Source organism: Saimiri boliviensis, chromosome 8 (assembly GCF_048565385.1).
Source record: "Saimiri boliviensis isolate mSaiBol1 chromosome 8, mSaiBol1.pri, whole genome shotgun sequence".
Lineage (NCBI taxonomy): Eukaryota > Metazoa > Chordata > Mammalia > Primates > Cebidae > Saimiri > Saimiri boliviensis.
In genome coordinates, this window is record NC_133456.1 from 18720882 (window position 1) to 18740961 (window position 20080).

A 20080-nucleotide genomic window follows, 5' to 3' on the forward strand; every position below is an offset into this window, starting at 1 on the left:
GCGTTTGCCCTCAGTGAGGCGGGGCGCGCGGCGGACGCCCCCGGGCAGGGGCGGGAGTGGTGAAGGCGCCGGCGGTTGGCACTGAAAGGGGCGGTGAGCGAGCCGCTCCGGTCTCCAGGAGAGGCTTGGCCTTCTGAGCAGAGACGGCGGGAAGCGGCGGCGGCGGCGGCGGCCCTCGGGCCGGCTAGTGAGGCGATGGCGGCGCCGGCCCCGGGGGCTGGGGCAGCCTCGGGCGGCGCTGGCTGTAGCGGCGGCAGCGGCAGCGGCGCGGGCGCGGGCGCCGGCTCGGGCTCGGGGGTCGGGGGCCGGCTGCCCAGCCGGGTGCTGGAGTTGGTGTTCTCTTACCTGGAGCTGTCCGAGCTGCGGAGCTGCGCCCTGGTGTGCAAGCACTGGTACCGCTGCCTGCACGGCGATGAGAACAGCGAGGTGTGGCGGAGCCTGTGCGCCCGCAGCCTGGCAGAAGAGGCTCTGCGCACGGACATTCTCTGCAACCTGCCCAGCTACAAGGCCAAGGTGAGAGAGCCCCGGGCCACACCGCTGCCCCCAGTTCCGCTCCTCGGCGCCGTTCTCGGTGTTTTTCATCTAAGATTCTGAGTCAGACGCCTCGCCTCACCAGCCCGCCTTTCCACGGGTCCGGTCAATACCTTTCTCACCATCCCCCGACAGAAAGATTCTCTTTTCTTTGGATCGAAGTTCTGCTGCTTAACCCACCCCACTTCCGTGATCCACTTTTCAAATTTCTAGGTAGTTTCCATCGCTCATTCAACTTTTGACAGTTTTCCCGGTTAAAGGCAGACCACCACTCTTGTACGTTTTAATGCCCTCATCCTAATTTCTCCCTGGCCTCCAAACAGACTTCATTCTATTAAATAATGAGGTAATAAGCCCGTGTTAAGGTAGCATGGCTTAGTATCCTTGACATGGTCTTAGTTTCTAGTTGGCTTTCACTCCACATTTATCTCTTTTCCAACCTCTAATTTTTAATCATTTTTTCATTGTTTTCTCCAAGTTCTCTTTATTCCCTCCACTATATTTGAGGCTTACAAGTGAGTTGTACTCCTAGTAATCCTGCTAACTTACAAGATACCGGCTTTTATAAACATCCGTGGATACTATTAACATAATGCTTTGTCCTACTATTATTGGCTATTTCCTTGCTGACTTTTTAATAGTACCACAGTGATGGTGTGTGTCTCTTCTGTTTGTCATCTAACATGCTGGTTACAGTTTTGCTGCGTCCTTTCCCCACCCCCCGACCCCCAGATTCTTGTTCATATTCCTCCCGCCTTCATATACAAAATAAAAATGTCAAGGAACAGGTTGTGGTAGGGCTGAAAGGATTCTCGTGCCATATAAACAAAGGGTCTTGGTTTTGGGTTCAGTTGATTGGTTAACAGGTATTCAGTATAGCATTCAACCAAGATTATATATAAGAGAAGAAAAAGTCTGATTGCAATGTAGTAAACATAATAAATACATTAGTAACTAAAACAAAGGATAACATCTTTTTTTTTTTTTTTTTTTTTTTTTTTTTTTTTTTTGAGACGGTGTTTTGCTGCTGTTGCCCAGGCTGGAGTGCATTGGCACGATCTTGGCTTACTGCAACCTCCGCCTCTCAGGTTCAAGTGATTCTCCTGCCTCAGCCTCCCTAGTAGCTGGGATTACAGGCATGTGCTACCACACCTGGCTAATTTTGTATTTTTAGTAGAGATAGAGTTTCTCCTTGTTGGTCATGCTGGTCTCGAACTCCCGACCTCTGATGATCTGCCCACCTTGGCCTCCCAACGGGTTGGGATTACAGGTGTGAGCCACTGCTCTGGGCCAACATCGCTTTTTAATACTAGCTTGCCAACAGGAGTCAGAGTAAGAAGTAAAAAATTTTTTTTCATGTGAAGCATGTTATAGTAACACCAGTTTTAGTTATAGAAGATAAGGAACATTGCCAACTATAAAGTTTTTCTATTAAGCAAGATAATTTATTAGGACTATTTGCACATGGTAGGTATTCAGTGGATACTGGTTTTAATTTATATAGGTGAGTGCAGAAGATTGGAATTTTGTCCTACTTTGAGAAGTGTGTAGGTTTTGTTTAGATTTTATTTTTCCATAAAGCTTTGTTTTTACTTGTTTTAAACTAGGAGTTTTTGTTGTTGTTTTTAAAACAGGTTCTCTCACTCTGTCGCCCAGGCTGGAGTGTAGTGAGTGGCACAATCATAGCTTACTGCAGCCTCAACCTCCTGAGCCCAAGTGATCCTCGTTAGCTTATCCTCCTGAGTAGCTGGAACTACAGGCACGTGCCACCACACCAGCTAAGTGTTTATTTTTTACAGATAAGGGGTTGCCCGGGCTGGTCTCAAACTCCTGGGCTCAAGCGATCTTCCCGCCTCAGCCTCCCAAAGTGCTGGGGTTACAGGCAGGAGCCGCTGCACTCAGTCTAAACTAGGAGTTGTTGTTGTTTTGGTAATTGACTTATAATAGAAATGTTCACATGATTCAAGATTTATGTTATGTAATAGATCATGTGTCCATGTGAGTCAAGCTTCGATAGAAGCAAAATGCTATCCAGCAAAATGTTTTCCATTCATCCTTGTCTCCCAGCTACCCAGTTCCTCTCCATGTATGCAGTCTGTCTTACTATTTCTTTTGTATCCTAACAGAGATATTTTAGGTTTCTGAAGTTTTTAATACTTGGCCTTTCTGCTATGTGCATCATAGGCGTTATAGACTTGTACTAATCACATGTTCATTCAGACATTGTAGGACTTTTCTTGAATATTTTGAGGGTAAAAGATTAATTCAAAAGGAGTCAAATAGGCGAAGTAGGAAAGTCTTCAATCTAGTAGGGGAGGGCCGGGCGCGGTGGCTCAAACCTGTATTCCCAGCACTTTGGGAGGCCGAGGCGGGTGGATCACGAGGTCAAGAGATCGAGACCATTCTAGTCAACACGGTGAAACCCCGTCTCTACTAAAAATACAAAAAATTAGCTGGGCATGGTGGCGCGTGCCTGTAATCCCAGCTACTCAGGAGGCTGAGGCTGGAGAATTGCCTGAATCCAGGAGGCGTAGGTTGCGGTGAGCCGAGATCGTGCCATTGCACTCCAGCATGGGTAACAAGAGTGAAACTCCATCTCAAAAAAAAAAAAAAAAAAATCTAGTAGAGGAGAAAAAATGTATGGAAATAACTGTTAATGTGTGGTAGAAATTGCTCCTTACCGTTACAGACATTTTTTAAAAGTATACTTACTAGAAGTTGGCTGGGTGCAGTGGCTCATGCCTGTAATCCCAGCACTTTGGGAGGCCAAGGTGGGCAGATCACGAGGTCAAGAGTTCAAGACCAGCCTGGCCAACATAGTGAAACCCCAGTCTCTACTAAAAATACAAAAAGTAACTGAGTTTGGTGACATGCGCCTGTAGTCCCAGCTACTTGGGAGGCTGAGGCATGATAATCACTTGAACCCAGGAGGCGGAGATTGCAGTGAGCCGAGACGATGCCATAGCACTCCAGCCTGGGTCACAGAGTGAGAGAGACTCCCTCTCGAAAAAAAAAAAAAAAGTATACTAGAAGTTCAGTGAAAGGAGAAATTTACAAATTGAATGGAGACTTGGAGAAGATGTAAGGTTGAGGTTATATTTGAGCTGAATTTTAAAGATGAGGAGGAGTTGAATATTTTAGGAAGAGGAAGTACTCTGCACAGAAGCAAGACAAGAGGAAAGTAAAGGGTTTGTACAACATACATTTTTATTTTAAAACAATGAGTGCCAGGCACTACGCTCAGTTTTGCAGATGCAACGGCAAATAAAACAGACACAGTCTCCTTTTATGAGACAGATTTTCTCTCTGTCACCCAGACTGGAGTGCAGTGGTGCGATCTCGGCTTACTGCAACCTCTGCTCCCGGATTCAAGTGATTCTCCTGCCTCAGCCACCTGAGTAGGCTAGTCTCAAACTCCTGACCTCAGATGATCCCCCCACTTCAGCCTCCCAAAGTGTTGGGATTACAGGTGTGAGCCACTGCACCTGGCAGACACAGACTCTTATGGATGCCTTGCCTTATGGAGCTTACAGTCTAGTGGGTAAATGGATTTTTATTTTTTTGAGATGTCCCACCTGGGCCTCACAAAGTGCTGGATTACAAGCGTGAGCCACCACGCATGGCCAAGAAATGGATATTAATCAAATAATCACACAGATGTAAAGCCACGTCTGGTAAGTAGTATGAGGGAAAGATACCTAGTTCTCTGATTGTCGGTAGTGGAGGATTTGATCTAGGTAGAGAGATCAGGGAAGGCCTTCTCAGAGGAAGTGATCTGTGTACTGAGACATGAAGGATGATAAATAGGCCAAGGGGAGAGAGAACGGCCTTCCAGGAGGGAACCTGATGAGTATGAGGGACAGAAAATACGTCAGTGTGGCTGGAGCACAGAGAGCAAAAGTGATGCTGGTTTAAGATAAGATGGAAGAAGTGGGCTGGGGCCAAAACATAGGGAAGCCATTTTGAGTTGTAAGCAAGAAGGTGTGGGGATTGGTTATATGATTATTTTGCATTTTAAGAGATTATTTCTGACTTTAGTATGGAGAACAGCTTGGAAAGGGACCTTAGAAGTATGGTAAATCCATTAGGAAATAGGTAGTGGAAGAGATAGAAATGGGCAGATTTAGTAAGTAAAATCTACAGAATTTGGCAATAGATTTGAAATAGGGATGAGGAACAGGGAAGTGGTAAGGATGACTTTTTAGTATTTGGTTCACATAATGCAGAGATCATTTGATCTAGATTTTTTTCCGTTTTTTTTTTTTTTTTTTTTTTTTTTTTTTTGAAGACGAGGTCTTGTTCTGTTGCCCTAGCTGGAGTGCAGTGGACTGATAATAGCTCACTGTGGCCTTGAATTCCTAGGCTCAAGCAATCCTCCCACTTCAGCCTCCTGTGTAGCTGGAACTATAAGCATGTGGCACCATGCCCAGCTGATTTTAAATTTTTTTTATAGAGATGTGGTCTCACTGTGTTGCCCAGGCTAATAGGCTAGGGTTTGAAGGAATGGCAATGAGTTCAGTTTTGGGAGAGTAGCATTTGCAGTATTTTTGAGACAGAGATTTCAAATAGGCAGCTATTGCAGGTTGGAGCTTAGAGGAGAGATCCGGGCTAAAGATATAAAATATTATAGTTAGATTGAATGAAAGGAAATAGTGGGAAATATTGTAAAGATATATCATGGGACTAGATATATCATGGAGGGCCTTGAAATATAGCCTTCCAACTATAGTTTGGGTTTTGTTCTACAGTTGGAAACCATAGAAATTTGAATAGGAGAGGGACAAAATTAAGGCTGTACTTTAAAAATACTAGACTAGATTATTTGGAGAGGGCAAGGGTTAGTGCCTATTCCAGAGATACTTAGGACCTGAACAGGTATGTAGAGGAGAGAAGGGGATGACTGGAGAGCTGTTGTAGAAAACAGCATACATAGATAGACAGGTGACTGGGTGAATGAGATGAGGAAGATGGAGGCATCAAATGGAACTTTCCAGAAGGCTGGGTAACAGAGAGGGACAGGGGGCAGGTTTAGGACAGCATAAAACAGGAAAGTGGAGTTTGTTAATCTGTTTAGTGTTTTTCTTAGGTTCATGTTTTACATGTCACCACATAGCATTAATTATTTCAGTCATACTTGGCATCTGATGAGAATTCTCTAAAGTTCAGACTTAAATTTTAAGCTAGGTCTTAATGCTGTTTGCTATAACAAAATCCAGGTTGTGCCTGGGACTGTGAGGCTATGGATTGTTTTTATTTATTAATTTGGTCTTTATTTTCGTTTTTTTTAGGCAGTCTCGCTCTGTGACCCAGGCCGGAGTGCAGTGGCGCAATCTCAGCTCACTGTAATTCCGCCTCCAAGGTTCAAGCGATTCTTTCGCCTCAGCCTCCAAGTAGTTGGGACTACAGGCATGCACTACTACTCCTGGCTAATTTTTGTAATTTTTAGTAGAGACAGGGTTTCACCATATTGGCCAGGCTGGTCTTGAATTCCTGACCTCGTGATCCACCTGCCTCAGCCTCCCAAAGTGCTGGGATTACAGGCATGAGCCACTGCGTCCTGCCCCCATTTCTTTCTTTTGAGACTTGAGTCTCACTCTGTCTCAGGCTGGAGTGCAGTGATGATCTCGGCTCACTACAACCTCCGCCTCCTGGCTTCAAGTAATACTCCTGCCTCAGCCTCCTGAGTAGCTGGGACTACATGCATGCACCATCATACCCAGCTAATTTTTGTATTTTTAGTAGAGGCGGGATTTCACCATGTTGGCCTTGATGGTTTTGATATGACCTCGTGATCCGCCTGCCTTGGCCTCCAAAAGTGCTGGGGTTATAGGCATGAGCCACCGCACATGGCCTGTTTTCCCATTTTATATGAAGTTTCCAGTATCTTTTTCTGTTTCTCAAAAATAAAGACACTTAACATAATCACAATATTGTTATCACATCTAAAAATAAATTTACATAAAATTCCTTAATATCAGAAATGCAGCATTCAGATTGCCACTTGTCTCATAAATGTTAAATGTTCATTTTAAACTTACATTTTCTATAATCAAGATCTGTTTAAGGTTCCCATGACCAAGGTTGATATGTAGGCTATTTTAGTCTACATATTCACTCACCATCTCCCCTACCTCCCGTCTTATATGTTTAGGAAACCAGGATGTTTACTCTCGCCTGGATTTTGCTGATTTCATTCCCATGGTGTTGCTGGACATGTTCTTCTGTCCTCTATTTCCTATAGAGGTTTGATCAATTTAGATTAGATTTTTTTTTGCAAGTTATTTTTCACTAGAATCAATGATTAAAGATGTGTTAGAAAATAAGAGCTACTAAATAGTTATGTGGTACAGAAAGTGGTGGGTAGGCACTCAGGAGAGAGAGAAACAAAGGGAATTGGGTGACCCTGGCTGAGGATAGCTTAATAAAGGTGGTCTTAGAGGATATGTGGAAGAAGAAAGCACATATAATACCATAAGCAAGAAGAACAACATCAATGTAGAAAGAGAAATAGGAAGAATCAGATTTGGAGGGCTTCGAAAGCCAGACAGAAGAATTTACAATTGATAATGGTACTAAGTATAGAACTACCAAAGGTTGTAGAACTGGGATGAGATGTAGTAAAGGTGCTGTTTTAGAAAGACAGGTCTGGAAATAATTCAGATAGCTGAGAACTGAGTTTGGAGAATTTGGTGTGGGCAGAGGAAGGATGGTCACCAAAAAAAGAAAACGATAAGAGGATCAGTCCCGGGAAGATGTCCGAGAAACTTGAGGAAGAGAGGCTGGGTGTGGTGGCTCACACCTGTAATCTCAGCACTTGGGGAGGCTGAGGTGGGCAGATCACCTGAGGTCAAGAGTTTGAAACCAGCCTGGCCAACATGGTGAAACCCTCTCTCTACTAAAAATATAATAATTATCCAGGTGTAGTGGTCCACACTGTAATCCTAGCTACTTGGTAGGCTGAGACGGGAGAATTGCTTGAACTCGGGAGGCAGAGGTTGCAGTGAGCTGAGATTGAGCGACAGAGTGAGACTCCATCTCAAAAAAAATCGTTTGAGGAAGAGGTTGTCAATGTGAAATTGGAATTTATAAGAATTGGAGAATAGGCATAGGGAAATGTTAAATAATTTATAGTGAATTATTGATATTATTCTTTCGAGTTACTTAGACAGTATTTGCTATTTGGGGGACATTTTCCTTCCCCATTTAATCTTTTTTCTTTCTTTCTTTCTTTTTTTTTTTTTCGAGGCAGGGTCTTGCTCTGTCACCTAAGCTGCTGGAGTACAGTGGTATGATCTCAGCTCACTGCAACCTCTGCCTCCTGGGCTCAAGCACTCCTCCTACTTCATCCTCCCAGGTAGCTGGGATTACAAGTGTGCACCACCATGCCCAGCTAGTTTTTTGTATTTTTACTAGAGTTAGGATTTCGCCATGTTGCCAAGGCTGGTTTTGAACTCTGAGTTCAAGTGATCTGCCCACCTTGCTTTCCCGAAGTGCCGGGATTGCAGGGGTGAGCCACCGCACCCAGCCTCTGCATTGAATCTTATGTTTTGTTTTTATAAGTACACTTTATACGTATAAAGCAGATGGGAAAAAAATTGGGAATGCTTCTGTTTTATAGCCTCCTTTTAAATACATAGAATACCTGAAACAAATAGTTCTTTTCTTTTTTTTAATCTGTGCTCTGCAGTACAACAAAACAGTAAAGTACTGGTGAATGATATATGAACAGGTGATGAGAGAACTGGATACCTGACTTCTCTTTGGGCCTCTTGCACTGACTAGCAGTTAAAATCCCTGAGAAGGACTAGATGACCTTTAAGGCTCTTCCTAAATGCTGACATTCTGTGACTCTGGAATTGATTTCTCAGGTTAACTGAAGCAGTAGCTCCCAGCCTTCCACTGCTTTTGGGTAATTTGGCTACAGTAAAGAAGGGATTTTTTTAAAAACATACAAACCAGGCAGGCCTAGGGACTTCAACCTGTAACCCCAACTACTCAGGAGGCTGAGATGGGAGTATCACTTGAGCCCAGGAATTCAAGAGTGCAGTGCACTATGATTGTGCCACTGCACTCCAGTCTGGGTGACAGAGTGAGACCTCTAAAAAAAAGTTTTAAACATGCAGACTGAAAGTTTAAAATTGTTTATGAGAAATTATTATTTGTATAGAATTATTTTCATACCCTCTTTATTTCAGAAGCGTAAACCTTTGTATTTACTGAAGAGTCAACTAGCTTGTCTTACTGATAACTTCTCTTTATAAATTCTAGTAGTTGAACTTAGATGCTATCTAGGGGATTATTTGATTTGGTGAAATGAGATGGTTGCTTTTTTATTGTATGAGTCATATCCAGCAAGTAGGCTGAGGATCTAAAGTAGTTTGTGTTTACTAAAATTTTTCATAAACTTTAATGCTGCTATGATTCAAGTTTCTGTTTTATGTAAAATATAATTCTTATTGATGACAGCATTGCCCCTATGAAAACTGTACTTCTCAACTTTTTATAAAAATATCAAATATAAGCAAAAGTAGAGAAAATAGTTTCATGAATTTCCTTATACCCACCACCAAGCTTTACCAGTGATTAATTTATGGCCAGTCTAGTTTCATGTTTATATCACACACTCTCCAACTCCATCTCTGGATATTTAAAAGCAATTCCCAGATATCATTATTTTATTCATAAACAGTATTATCTCTAAGATACAAGAATTCTCTTTTTTTTTTTTTTTTGATGTTTTGAGAAATCTGAGGAAATACTGCAATTTTGGTCAGTGATGAAACGGTTGGCAGTTATTTTTAATGTTTTCCAATTTATTCTGTTAGTATACCATCCTGAAACTTTAGCCATTATTTTAAATACTTGTGTTATTTAAAAATATATAACTTGGTTATTTAAAAACATGTAGCCTGAAGTTTGGGTACATTTTAATATTTAAGAAAAATAAAATTTTCATTTCTTTGGTCTGTTTCTCATTTTTTTAGATACGTGCTTTCCAGCATGCCTTCAGCACTAATGACTGCTCCAGGAATGTCTACATTAAAAAGAATGGCTTTACTTTACATCGAAACCCCATCGCTCAGAGCACTGATGGTGCAAGGACCAAGATTGGTTTCAGTGAGGGCCGCCATGCATGGGAAGTATGGTGGGAGGGCCCTCTGGGCACTGTGGCAGTGATTGGAATCGCCACAAAACGGGCCCCAATGCAGTGCCAAGGTTATGTGGCATTGCTAGGCAGTGATGACCAGAGCTGGGGCTGGAATCTAGTGGACAATAATCTACTACATAATGGCGAAGTCAATGGCAGTTTTCCACAGTGCAACAATGCACCAAAATACCAGGTGAGAAACTGGGGGTTTTCTTAAGTATGGGCCTTTGTCAGATCATGCCTTAATCTGCTTTAAATTTGCAGATTTTTACATAGCAGTTTTGTTTGTCTTTTTGGTAACTTTTATTTTTATTGTTTATTTTTATTTTTCCAAATTCCCAAACTTCAAGGAGATTTTTTGACAATGTTTAAATAAATGTATAAATTATCTATCTCATTATTGTTTCCTAATACAACTTTAATCAGCCTCTCTTTGTTCCAGATCAGGGTTGGCAAACCTTGTCTGTAAAGGCCAGGTAGCAAATATTTTAGGCTTTGCAGTCCATATGGTCTCTGTCACAACTTTTTTTTTTTAATGTCATTTTCAAGGTAAGGATCTGTCTCAACTTTCAACTCTATTTATAGCACAAATGCAGTCATAGATAATATGTAAGTGAATGAACATGGCTGTATTCCATAGACCTTATTTATGGGCAGCAGGACAGCTGTAGTCTAGGGACCATAGTTTGCCAGTTCATACTCTATGTCATGCTTTGCACAGCCTGCATGGAGCCCACGATGGCTTTGAATTCGACCCAATGCAAATTCATAAATTTTCTTAAAACATTATGAGATTTTTTTTTTTTTTTTGCTTTTTTTTTTTATTTTTTGAGACCAAGTCTCACTCTGTTGCCGAGACTGGAGTGCAATGGTGCAATCTTGGCTCACCACAGCCTCTACCTCCCAGGTTCAAGCAATTCTCCCTCAGCCTCCTGAGTAGCTGCAACTACAGGCATGTGCCACCATGCCCGGCTAATTTTTGTATTTTTAGTAGAGTCGGGGTTTCATTGTGTTGGCCAGGCTGGTGTCAAACTCCTGACCCCGTGATCCACCTGCCTCGGCCTCCCAAAGTGCTGGGATTACAGGCGTGAGCCACCATGCCCAGCTGAATTTTTTTTTTTTTTTTAAGCTCATCAGATATTTTTAGTGTGTATTTTATATGTGACCCAAAACAATTCTTCTTCCAGTGTAGCCCAGGGAAGCCAAAAAATTGAATACACCTGCTCTAGATGGCCATCTTTCCTATATCGTGGCACATCCAAGTCTTTTTCTAAGCTCCTTACCCCAATAAATACATCTCTATGTATGCACATGCACACATACCCGCTGTTTGTGGATTCAAAGCCGCTGGAGGCATCAGTGATTTCTGTAGAGACAGGCAAATTCAGGCAAACTGCTATATTTTATTCTTTTCATCTTAGGCTTAAGGCTTACTCATTTGATTCTAGAGTTAAAATCGTATTTCCTATTTGTAAAAGCCGTATTTATTACTATACACTCAGCAGGGTGTAATATACAATAATCTGATAAGAAATTGGAAGTCTTTAAAGAATTAGAGATTGCATGTTTCAGAGCCACTTGTAGCATGAAAGCTCCAGACTCAAGAAGAATAGAAAGAGAAATAAAAATAAATTTTAAAAAAAGAAGAAAAAAAAGAAAGCTCCAGCCTCAGTAATGGTCTCAAGTCAGGCATACTAAAGCAGAAGAACCAAAAATACATCCCATTTTCTGAGGTATAAAAGCTGGAAGGATTTTTTTTTTCATAGAATGTTTCCTCACTATCCTTTTAGGATCTTCAGATACTATAGTGAGAAGGGTGTCTAGACTTTATCACTAAAAAGAAAGTTCTGTAACTACCCTTGTAATGATTTTGTAAGTGAAAGTCCTTAAGTTTTTGTTTTTCAGAGAACATGCTCTATGGCTTCAGTCCTTTTACATTTATTAAGATTAGTTTTACTCCAATATGTGGTCTGTTTTGATGAGTGCCCCATGTGTGCCTGAAAAAAATGTATATTCTTTTGTTGAATGGAATATTCTGAAAATGAGAATTAGGTGAAGTCAATTGATAATGTTCAAGTCTTTATAGTGTTACTGATTTTTTGTCCTACCCCTTCTATCATTTACTGAGAAGCGTATTGAAATCTCCGTCTATGGTTGCTGATTTGTCTTTTTCTTCTTTTAGTTCTGTCACTGTTTGCTTCATGTATTTTGGAGCTCTGTTACTACTGGTGCATATACATTTCTAATTGTATCTCCCTGCCTGATTTATTTTTCTGTTATGAAATGACCTCTTTTGACTCTAGAAATACTGTCTTTATGTCCATTTTTTCTGATTTGAATTCAGCCACTTCAGCTTCCTTATGCTTACAGTTACAAAGTACCTTCTTCTTGTATCCTTTTATTTTTAATCTGTCTTTGTATTTAAAATGGATCTCCTATACAGAGACTATCTAATCCAGTCTCATTTTCTAACTTTTAAGTGTTTCAATCATTTACCTTTAATGTAATTAAGGTAAATGGACTGCTTGATATTGTCCTTATCTCTGTGCCTGTCAAGCTGTGTTCTTGTTTTCTTCCTAACCTTGTTTCTTTCTAATCTTTGAATTAGATAATTTTCTTTTCTTTTCTTTTTCTTTTTTTTCTTTTCTTTTCTTTTTTTTTTTTTTTTTTTTGAGATAGGGTTTCCCTGTGACACCCCAGCTGAAGTGGTGCAGTGGCGTGATGATCTTGGCTCACTGAAACCTCTGCCTCCTGGGCTCAAGCGATCCTCCTGCCTCACCTCCAGAGTAGCTGGGACTATAGGTGCTCCCCACCAGTGCCCGGCTAGTATTTGTATTTTTTGTAGAGACAGGTTTTCACCGTTTTGCCCAGGCTGGTCTCAAACTGCTGAGCTCAAGCAATCTGCCTGCCTTGGCCTTCCAAAGTGCTGGGATTACAGGCATGACCCCGTGCCCCACCTAAGTTAGATAATTTTTGTTGTTCTATCTTCAAGTTTACAGATTTTTTTCTTTTGCCATCTCAACTCTGCTGTTGAGCTGGGCTAGTAAATTTTGTTTATTGTACACTTCAGCTTTACAATTTTCATTTGGTTCTTTTTTATAGTAAATTTCCTTTTCTCTATTGAGTTTCCTTATTTATTTACTTATACTATATTTTTTAAAAATTATTTGGATATATTTATAATAGTTGCTTTGAAGTCTTTGCCAAATCCAACATTTAGGCCCACTTGGGTTCAGCTTCTATTGATTGCTCTTTTTCCCCCGAATATGAATCACACTTTCCTGTTTCTTTTCGTATCTAGTAATTTTTTTACTGAAACCTAGACATGTAGATAATATGTATTAGTAACTCCTGAATGTTTTGTTTCTAGAAACTGCTGTATTCTTCTGAAAAGTATAGGTTTTCTTGTTTTAGTAGGCAGTTAACTCAAACTATAAGCTCTGTCTCTTGTGATGTGTAGCAGCTAACATCTGCTCAGTTTTTTCAGCTTTGCTGCTTTTTCAGCATGGTTTTCTGGGGGATTTACCCTGTGTCTTTGTATTATAGTGGTCACTCAGGGATTTGGGCAGTTAATTCTCAAATTTTGGGGTTCATCCTTTCTGTGGTTCTGTTGCTTCTGGAGTTCCACCTCCAAGTTTCCAGTTGCTCTGCCATCTCCCAAGTTTTACCCTCTGGCACCTAAAGGTGGTAAGACTTCTGCTTTCTCCTCCCTGTGCTTTGGGCATGCTGTATGCTCAAAGGTGAAGCAAATTTGCAAATTTCACCAAGAGTAATTGTTGCTTAGTGTCAACTTCTGTAAAATAGGGATAATTCCTAGGATTGGTGTAAGGATTAAATGGGATAATACAAATAAAACACAAAACAAAGACTCAACAAAATTAGCTTTACATTTCTAGTTTGTTGTTAATATTTTGTTGGTAGGAGTAGTGGTGGTGGTGGTGATCTGGAGGTTTTTAGATCCATAAAATGGGGTGTGGGTTAGTCTGTAAGGTAGGAAAAGGGAGGAAAAAAGCAGATGTTGGCAGTTACTGTTAACAGAAATACAGTGAAGGAAAGTAAATGACAATAGCAGGGGTTATCCTAATCAGGAATAATTAAATTTTGATTGCAAACATAAGGACTTTCTGCTTCCAATTTTGTAGATGCAACATCCTTTTATAAATGTAAACTATAAAGATGAAGCATTCTTTTTTTTTTTTTTTTTGCTTGCTTTTTCAAATGGGAAAAAATGGTATATTGTGCTTCCAGTTTCGTTTAATAATCAGGTGTTTCGGAGTTGTGAACCACAAATTGACTATTTAATAAGCCTATTCTATATTCTACCTTAGACTTTAGAGCCAGATTTGATTATTCATGATTCTACATTATATGTGTAACTGCTTTGTAAAAACTTTAAAAGCTATGTTTCTTACTGTGATTTTTAAAATTGTGATGAAACATACATTTTATTATTTTAACCATTTATAAGTATGCCATTTGGTGGCATTATATACATTCACAATGTTGTGTAACCATCACCTCTCTATACCCAAAACTTTTTCCTCACCCCAACTTGCTCAAAGGTGAAGCAAATTTGCAAATTTCACCAAGAGTAATTGTTGCTTAGTTTCAACTTCTGTAAAATAGGGATAATTTCCAGGATTGGTGTGAGGATTAAATGGGATAATACAAATAAAACACAAAATCTCTAGTATGTTCATTCCCTATTTCCTTCATTCCCCACCCCTGGTAGCCTCTATTCTATTGACTATATGTATTTGACTGTTCTAGATACTATATAAATGGAATTCATACCATTTAGGCTTTTGTGTCTGGCTCGTTTCACTTAGCATAATATTTTAATAGTTCATCTATGTTGTGGCATGTATTAAAATTTTATTTCAGTTTATGGCTGAATAATACTCCATTGTATGTATAATGTAGTAATTTAAGAAGCTGATTGACATTGCTCTTTTCGGTGGTAAAATATGCCAAGTTACAGATTTTAGTGTTAACCTCAAGAAAAACCTTTAAACATGGCTGGGCGCCGTGGCTTATGCTGTAATCCCAGCACTTTGGGAGGCTGAAAAAGCGGGCAGATCACCTGAGGTCAGGAGTTCGAGACCAGCCTGGCCAACATGGTGAAACCCACATGTCTACTAAAAATACAAAAATTAGCCAGGTGTGGTGGCACGTGCCTGTAATCCCAGTTACTTGGGAGGCTGAGGCAGGAGAATTGCTTGAACCCAGGAGGTAGAGGTTGCAGCCAGCTGCGATCGCACCACTGTACTGCAGCCTGGGCAGTAGAGTGAGACTTCATCTCAAAAAATAAAAAAGAAAGAAAAACCTTTAAACAAAGAGTAAATAAAATCAATCTAGGCAGTGTTCAGGTGGAACATTTAAATTGTTAGTAATTAAATGTAGATTCCATATGAGTCTTAAAAACAAAACTATCAAAGTAACTATTTGTGATGAGATTGGTGTGCGTTACCCAGGCTGGAGTGCAGTGGGCAGTGGTGCAATATGGACTTTGCACCACCACACCCAGCTAATTTTTGTATTTTTAGTAGAGATGGGTTTTCACCATGTTGCTCAGGCTGGTCTTGAACTCCTGGGCTCAAGCAATCCATCCACCTCAACTTCCCAAAGTGCTAAGATTACAGGCATGAGCCACCATACCTGGCCAGGTGTGTGTCCTTTTTTTATAGATGTTTCCTCCTGACTAGAAAGCTTCCCTTCTGCTTTTTTTTTTTTTTTTTTTTTTTTTTTTTGAGATGGAATTCGGCTCTGTAGCCCAGGCAGGAGTGCAGTGGTGCAATGTCAGCTCACTGCAACCTCTGCCTTCCGGGTCCCGATTCAAGCAATTCTCATACCTCAGCCTCCCAAGCAGCTGGGATCACAGGCATGAGCCACCATGCCCAGCTAATTTTTCTATTTTTTAGTAGAGACACAGTTTCACCATGTTGGCCAGTCTGGTCTTGAACTCCTGACCTTGTGATCCACTCGCCTCGGCCTCCCAAAGTGCTGGGACTATTGGCGTGAGTTACCGCGCCTGGCCCCTTTCTGATTTTCCTAGATAGCTTTCAGGGTATATGTTCTTAATATTTGCAACTTCTTGATTTGTATTGTGTTTCTTCTAGCTGTGCCTTTGGCAGATTTTCTTCTAACCGTTTCATGTCTGTTTGCAGATAGGAGAAAGAATTCGAGTCATCTTGGACATGGAAGATAAGACTTTAGCTTTTGAACGTGGATATGAGTTCCTGGGGGTTGCATTTAGAGGACTTCCAAAGGTCTGCTTATATCCAGCAGTTTCTGCTGTATATGGCAACACAGAAGTGACTTTGGTTTACCTTGGAAAACCTTTGGATGGATGACGGTGGCTTTCTTGTGATGAAATAAATATAGAATGGAGGAGAGATCTGCTTATGGGAAGTAGAACCATGAAGTGACCGTGTCATATGTGCATGTCCAAGAAACATCCTGAAAAACACATGAAGTTGAAAACTGGAGAAGCAACTCTACACCAGAGATTATCTTCGTGTTTCCTCTTTCTACTGGGCCAGAAAAATCCTCAGGGTTGCAGTTGGTTGAGTGGGCAGTTGACATATGCATGTTGCAACAGATGTTGTCTCTAAGTTAGCAATGTGTTATTTCCAACTTTAATGGTGAGACTGTAGAGATGCTGTCAAAGGGATAAGATAAGGAAATAGCAAGATTTTTAAGTAGTGTGTTTGTGAAGACTGATCCCATTTTACAACTGCCTGTTCTTTCTCCAGTCCCTTTTTTTCCGGCCAGCTTGACTATTAGAAAATTATGAAACTGGTTGAGTTTTATTTAATATTTTTAATATATTGAGAAGCATGGTCTGCCTGGACTGCACTTCTCTAAAAGTGAGATATAAAATTGTGCAGCTATTTTAAAAGTTGTATATACAATATGTGTGTTTAAAAAAAAAACTGTAAAAAAAAAAAAAGGACAAACAGTTTGCTTTGTTCTAGTTCTAATTTCTTAAAAACCACTACATGGTTACAAAATTGGAATAACATTTGGAGACAGTTGGATTAACTACAAAGAAGAGGATTTTAAGAGAAGATGTGTTTTATTGACGCATTTTGTATTATTTTTGGCTTATAGTTCCCATGGCTGTTAGAGTCTGGTTTGTTTTTGTTTTTACTATCAAAATTATAGTAAAGATCTCTCAATCTCCTGGCTAAAGATTGAGGGAAGACAAATCTGTTTCTAATTATACATATATCAGAATGTAAGGATGTTCTCAACATCATAATAATGTGCATCTTTTGGTATCCAGTTTTTGGCCTTCTAAGAAAGTGTCTCCTAACCAGAACATTGCCATTTGCTCTTATAGGCCTCAAATATTAAAACTATTAGTCATAGAGCTTAGGAAAAAAAGAATTGATTAATGGTCTTTTTATTTTGTAACCTTATAATGCTGTAGATATTATCAAAACAACTTTTAATTTCATATTGTTTACATCATGCAACTAATCTAAGCCTCAAACTCGTTACTGGGGCTATAAAGAAAATGTTTACTTACCCACCTGAAACAGGTTAAGAATATTCTTAACCTCATTATAGATAATTGCCCCCATGGGACTTGAAATATAACACCTTGTGCTGAAAACTTCAGGTTGGCAATATTTGAAGGTTTCATTGTAGAAGAGTTTAACATTAACTCCTGTTTTGACTTACAAATCTTATTTCTCATCACTAAAAATGCTTTTGAATTAATAATCCAACACACATGAGCTGAGAGTTTTTCTTTTGTTAGAAAAGAAACTGACATCATCTTTCTGTATGAAAGTATAAATTGTATGGTTTTAGGTACATAAGAATTGACAAAGGAAAGTGAAATCTTTGTGCTTCTGAGTTATTGATGTATTTATATTTTGTTTTAAATCTAATAAGGGACAGCAAGCTGCCGGCTGGGATTCTTGGGCTGCTCCTTGAGAGTTAAGATTGTCAATACTCCTATGAAGCAAGGGATTTCAGCCATAGAACAAAGGTTTGTTGTTGCCACCTGAAAGGTTTACAAGTATTTATTGTGTATTTGATACATTGCTTGAAAAGATGAACTCTATTAAAGATTCTTTTTGATGTCCATGTTAAGAAGAAACCTCCTTGTATAGGGTGAAATTATATGTTAAATGTATTAGAGAATATAGATAATATAGAAATCGATTTTTCTTGGTGTAGAACAACTCAATTCGGCAAAGTTTAAAATTTTATTAAACAAGAGAAGTGATTCAGGATGAAGATTCACTTGTTAGAAAGTGATCAAGTCCTTTAAGTACTTGTGTCTTTTTCAGGTTGTGATAAGGGCATTCCAAGAGGTTTTGTTGAGAATTTTGTTTATAATTGTCTCTTTTGTTAGTAAACATTCATTTGCAACAGTTTTGAAGGTGCTGAGTGGAAAACAGAAACACATGGTTACTGCATATTAGACCTAGAATGAAATAATTGCCTAAATATTTAACAACAAGCCATTCTTAAAGATTTAAGTTCCTGAATATCTCATTTGCAAATTATATGCGATAGGGGTTAATAGCATGAGCATCTGGGTAATGAAGAGCCTTCATTTATAAGCCGATAGGTAAATGTGTCACTAGAAACCAGTAGTAGCTCTACAGAATATTAAAAGAAACTGCTACAATGTTCAAAGAAATGGAATATCTTTTTCATTGGTGCTGAGAAGAGCATTCAAGTAGAAGACAATTGCACCTGAAGATTGAGTATAAATCATCCAAACCAGTGGTTCTCAACATTGGCTGTACTTTGCAGTCACTTTGGAGTGTTCTAAGAAGCACTGATGCTTGGGTTCCATATGCTAAGATTCTGATGTTGGTCTGTAATATCACCCAGTCATAAAGATTTTTAAAAACTTTCTGGGGCATTTCAACATGTTGCCAAGGTTGAGAACCATTGATCTAAAATTCACCTTGAGTTTTCTCATCTGCAAAATAGAAAAAAAAAATCCTTGCTCCCTCCCTTCACTACCTCACAAGGATATTGAGGGTAAAGGAGAAAATAATGGGAAAGTGCTTATGCTGTGGATAAAAAGTGCTATTAAAAGCAAAGTGTAGTGTTCTATTTCAATTCATAGTGTGATCAGGAAAAGTGTAACTGACTATACTTTGTTGACTTGGGAAACCCGGAGCACTTCCTTTGGTTCTTTAACGAAGCATACAGATGTGGAAGCAGACGTTACTATTCTTATTCCTACTATGGTCTTCTGTCACACTTGGGATAGGCTGTTTTAATTACCTGGTTTTACATAGGAAAGAAGAATATTAAGGCTTAAAGTATGTAATGGTCAATGACTCATAATTCATTAAATCTTTTCATACAAGGAATTTGTGGTTAATGTCATTTCATAGTTGCCATTATTTTTTCATTTGACTTGAATGTTAAACCATTTATTTCATCTCCCTCATTCACATTAAGTGTAGATACGGATTCGATAAGACACCTAAAGCCAGTAGGATTTACACAGTTGAATATTTGAAACCATTGTTCAACGACTAGGCATTTTCTGCCTTTTAGAATGATTTGAGTAGAGAAAGAGTTTCAAAAATAACAGAACCCTAAACTATAAAGAAGCTATTATATAATGAACTTTTGTTTTTGGAGACAGGGTTTCACTATATTGCCTAGGCTGGTCTTGAACTCCCGGGCTCAAGCAATCTTCCTGCCTCAGGCTCCCAGGCAGCTGGGATTACCTGGTATACATTACAGGGTATGCCACCATACCCAGCTTTAACTTTAAGTCACCAAACTATATAGACTGTCATATTAGTTTTTCTTGTTCTTTTGAAGAAGCAAGTAGTTTGAAGAGATAAACTTAGGGAGAGAGAGAGAGAGTGTGTGTGTGTGTGTGTGCGTGTGTTTTGAAGACAGTTGCTCAGGCTCTAGTGCACAATCTTGGTTCACTGCAACCTTTGCCTGCCAGGTTCAAGTGATTCTCATGCCTCAGTCTCCCGAGTAGTTGAGATTACAGGCATGTGCCACCACACCCGGCTAATTTTTGTATTTTTAGTTGGGTGATGGGTGTTGCCATGTTGGCCAGGCTGGTATCGAACTCCTGGCCTCAAGCAATCTGCCTGCCTCACCTCCTGAAGTGCTGGGATTACAGGTGTGAACTACCGTGCCCTCAGAAACTTGAGTTTTAAAGGTTAGTGTTGAAAAGATTACTTTCCAGAAATTAAGACCACCATAGTTCTACAATTGGGACTGTGGTAGATAATCAGGACCACATAAAAGCCTTTATTAGGAACAGTCCATACCCAGCCCAAATGTCCTCATAAAAACATTCCGCCGGGCGCGGTGGCTCAAGCCTGTAATCCCAGCACTTTGGGAGGCCGAGGTGGGTGGATCACGAGGTCGAGAGATCGAGACCATCCTGGT

The 20080-nt window shown here is 39.9% G+C and overlaps 1 protein-coding gene across 1 annotated transcript; it reads left to right on the top strand.

Moving 5' to 3' along the window:
- Nucleotides 1-35: 35 nt before the first annotated feature.
- Nucleotides 36-19029, top strand: FBXO45 (F-box protein 45). Its single transcript, XM_039477402.2, has 3 exons — nucleotides 36-513; nucleotides 9516-9872; nucleotides 15847-19029. Exons 1-3 carry the CDS (start codon nucleotides 196-198, stop codon nucleotides 16030-16032), a joined length of 861 nt encoding a protein of 286 aa, XP_039333336.1. The 5' UTR covers nucleotides 36-195; the 3' UTR covers nucleotides 16033-19029.
- Nucleotides 19030-20080: the final 1051 nt, after the last annotated feature.

Coding starts and splice junctions, on each gene's coding strand:
- FBXO45 (XM_039477402.2), top strand. CDS start 196: ATGGCGGCGCCGGCCCCGGGGGCTGGGGCAGCCTCGGGCGGCGCTGGC. Junction 514..9,515: donor TGCCCAGCTACAAGGCCAAG/GTGAGAGAGCCC, acceptor TCATTTTTTTAG/ATACGTGCTTTCCAGCATGC. Junction 9,873..15,846: donor ACAATGCACCAAAATACCAG/GTGAGAAACTGG, acceptor GTCTGTTTGCAG/ATAGGAGAAAGAATTCGAGT.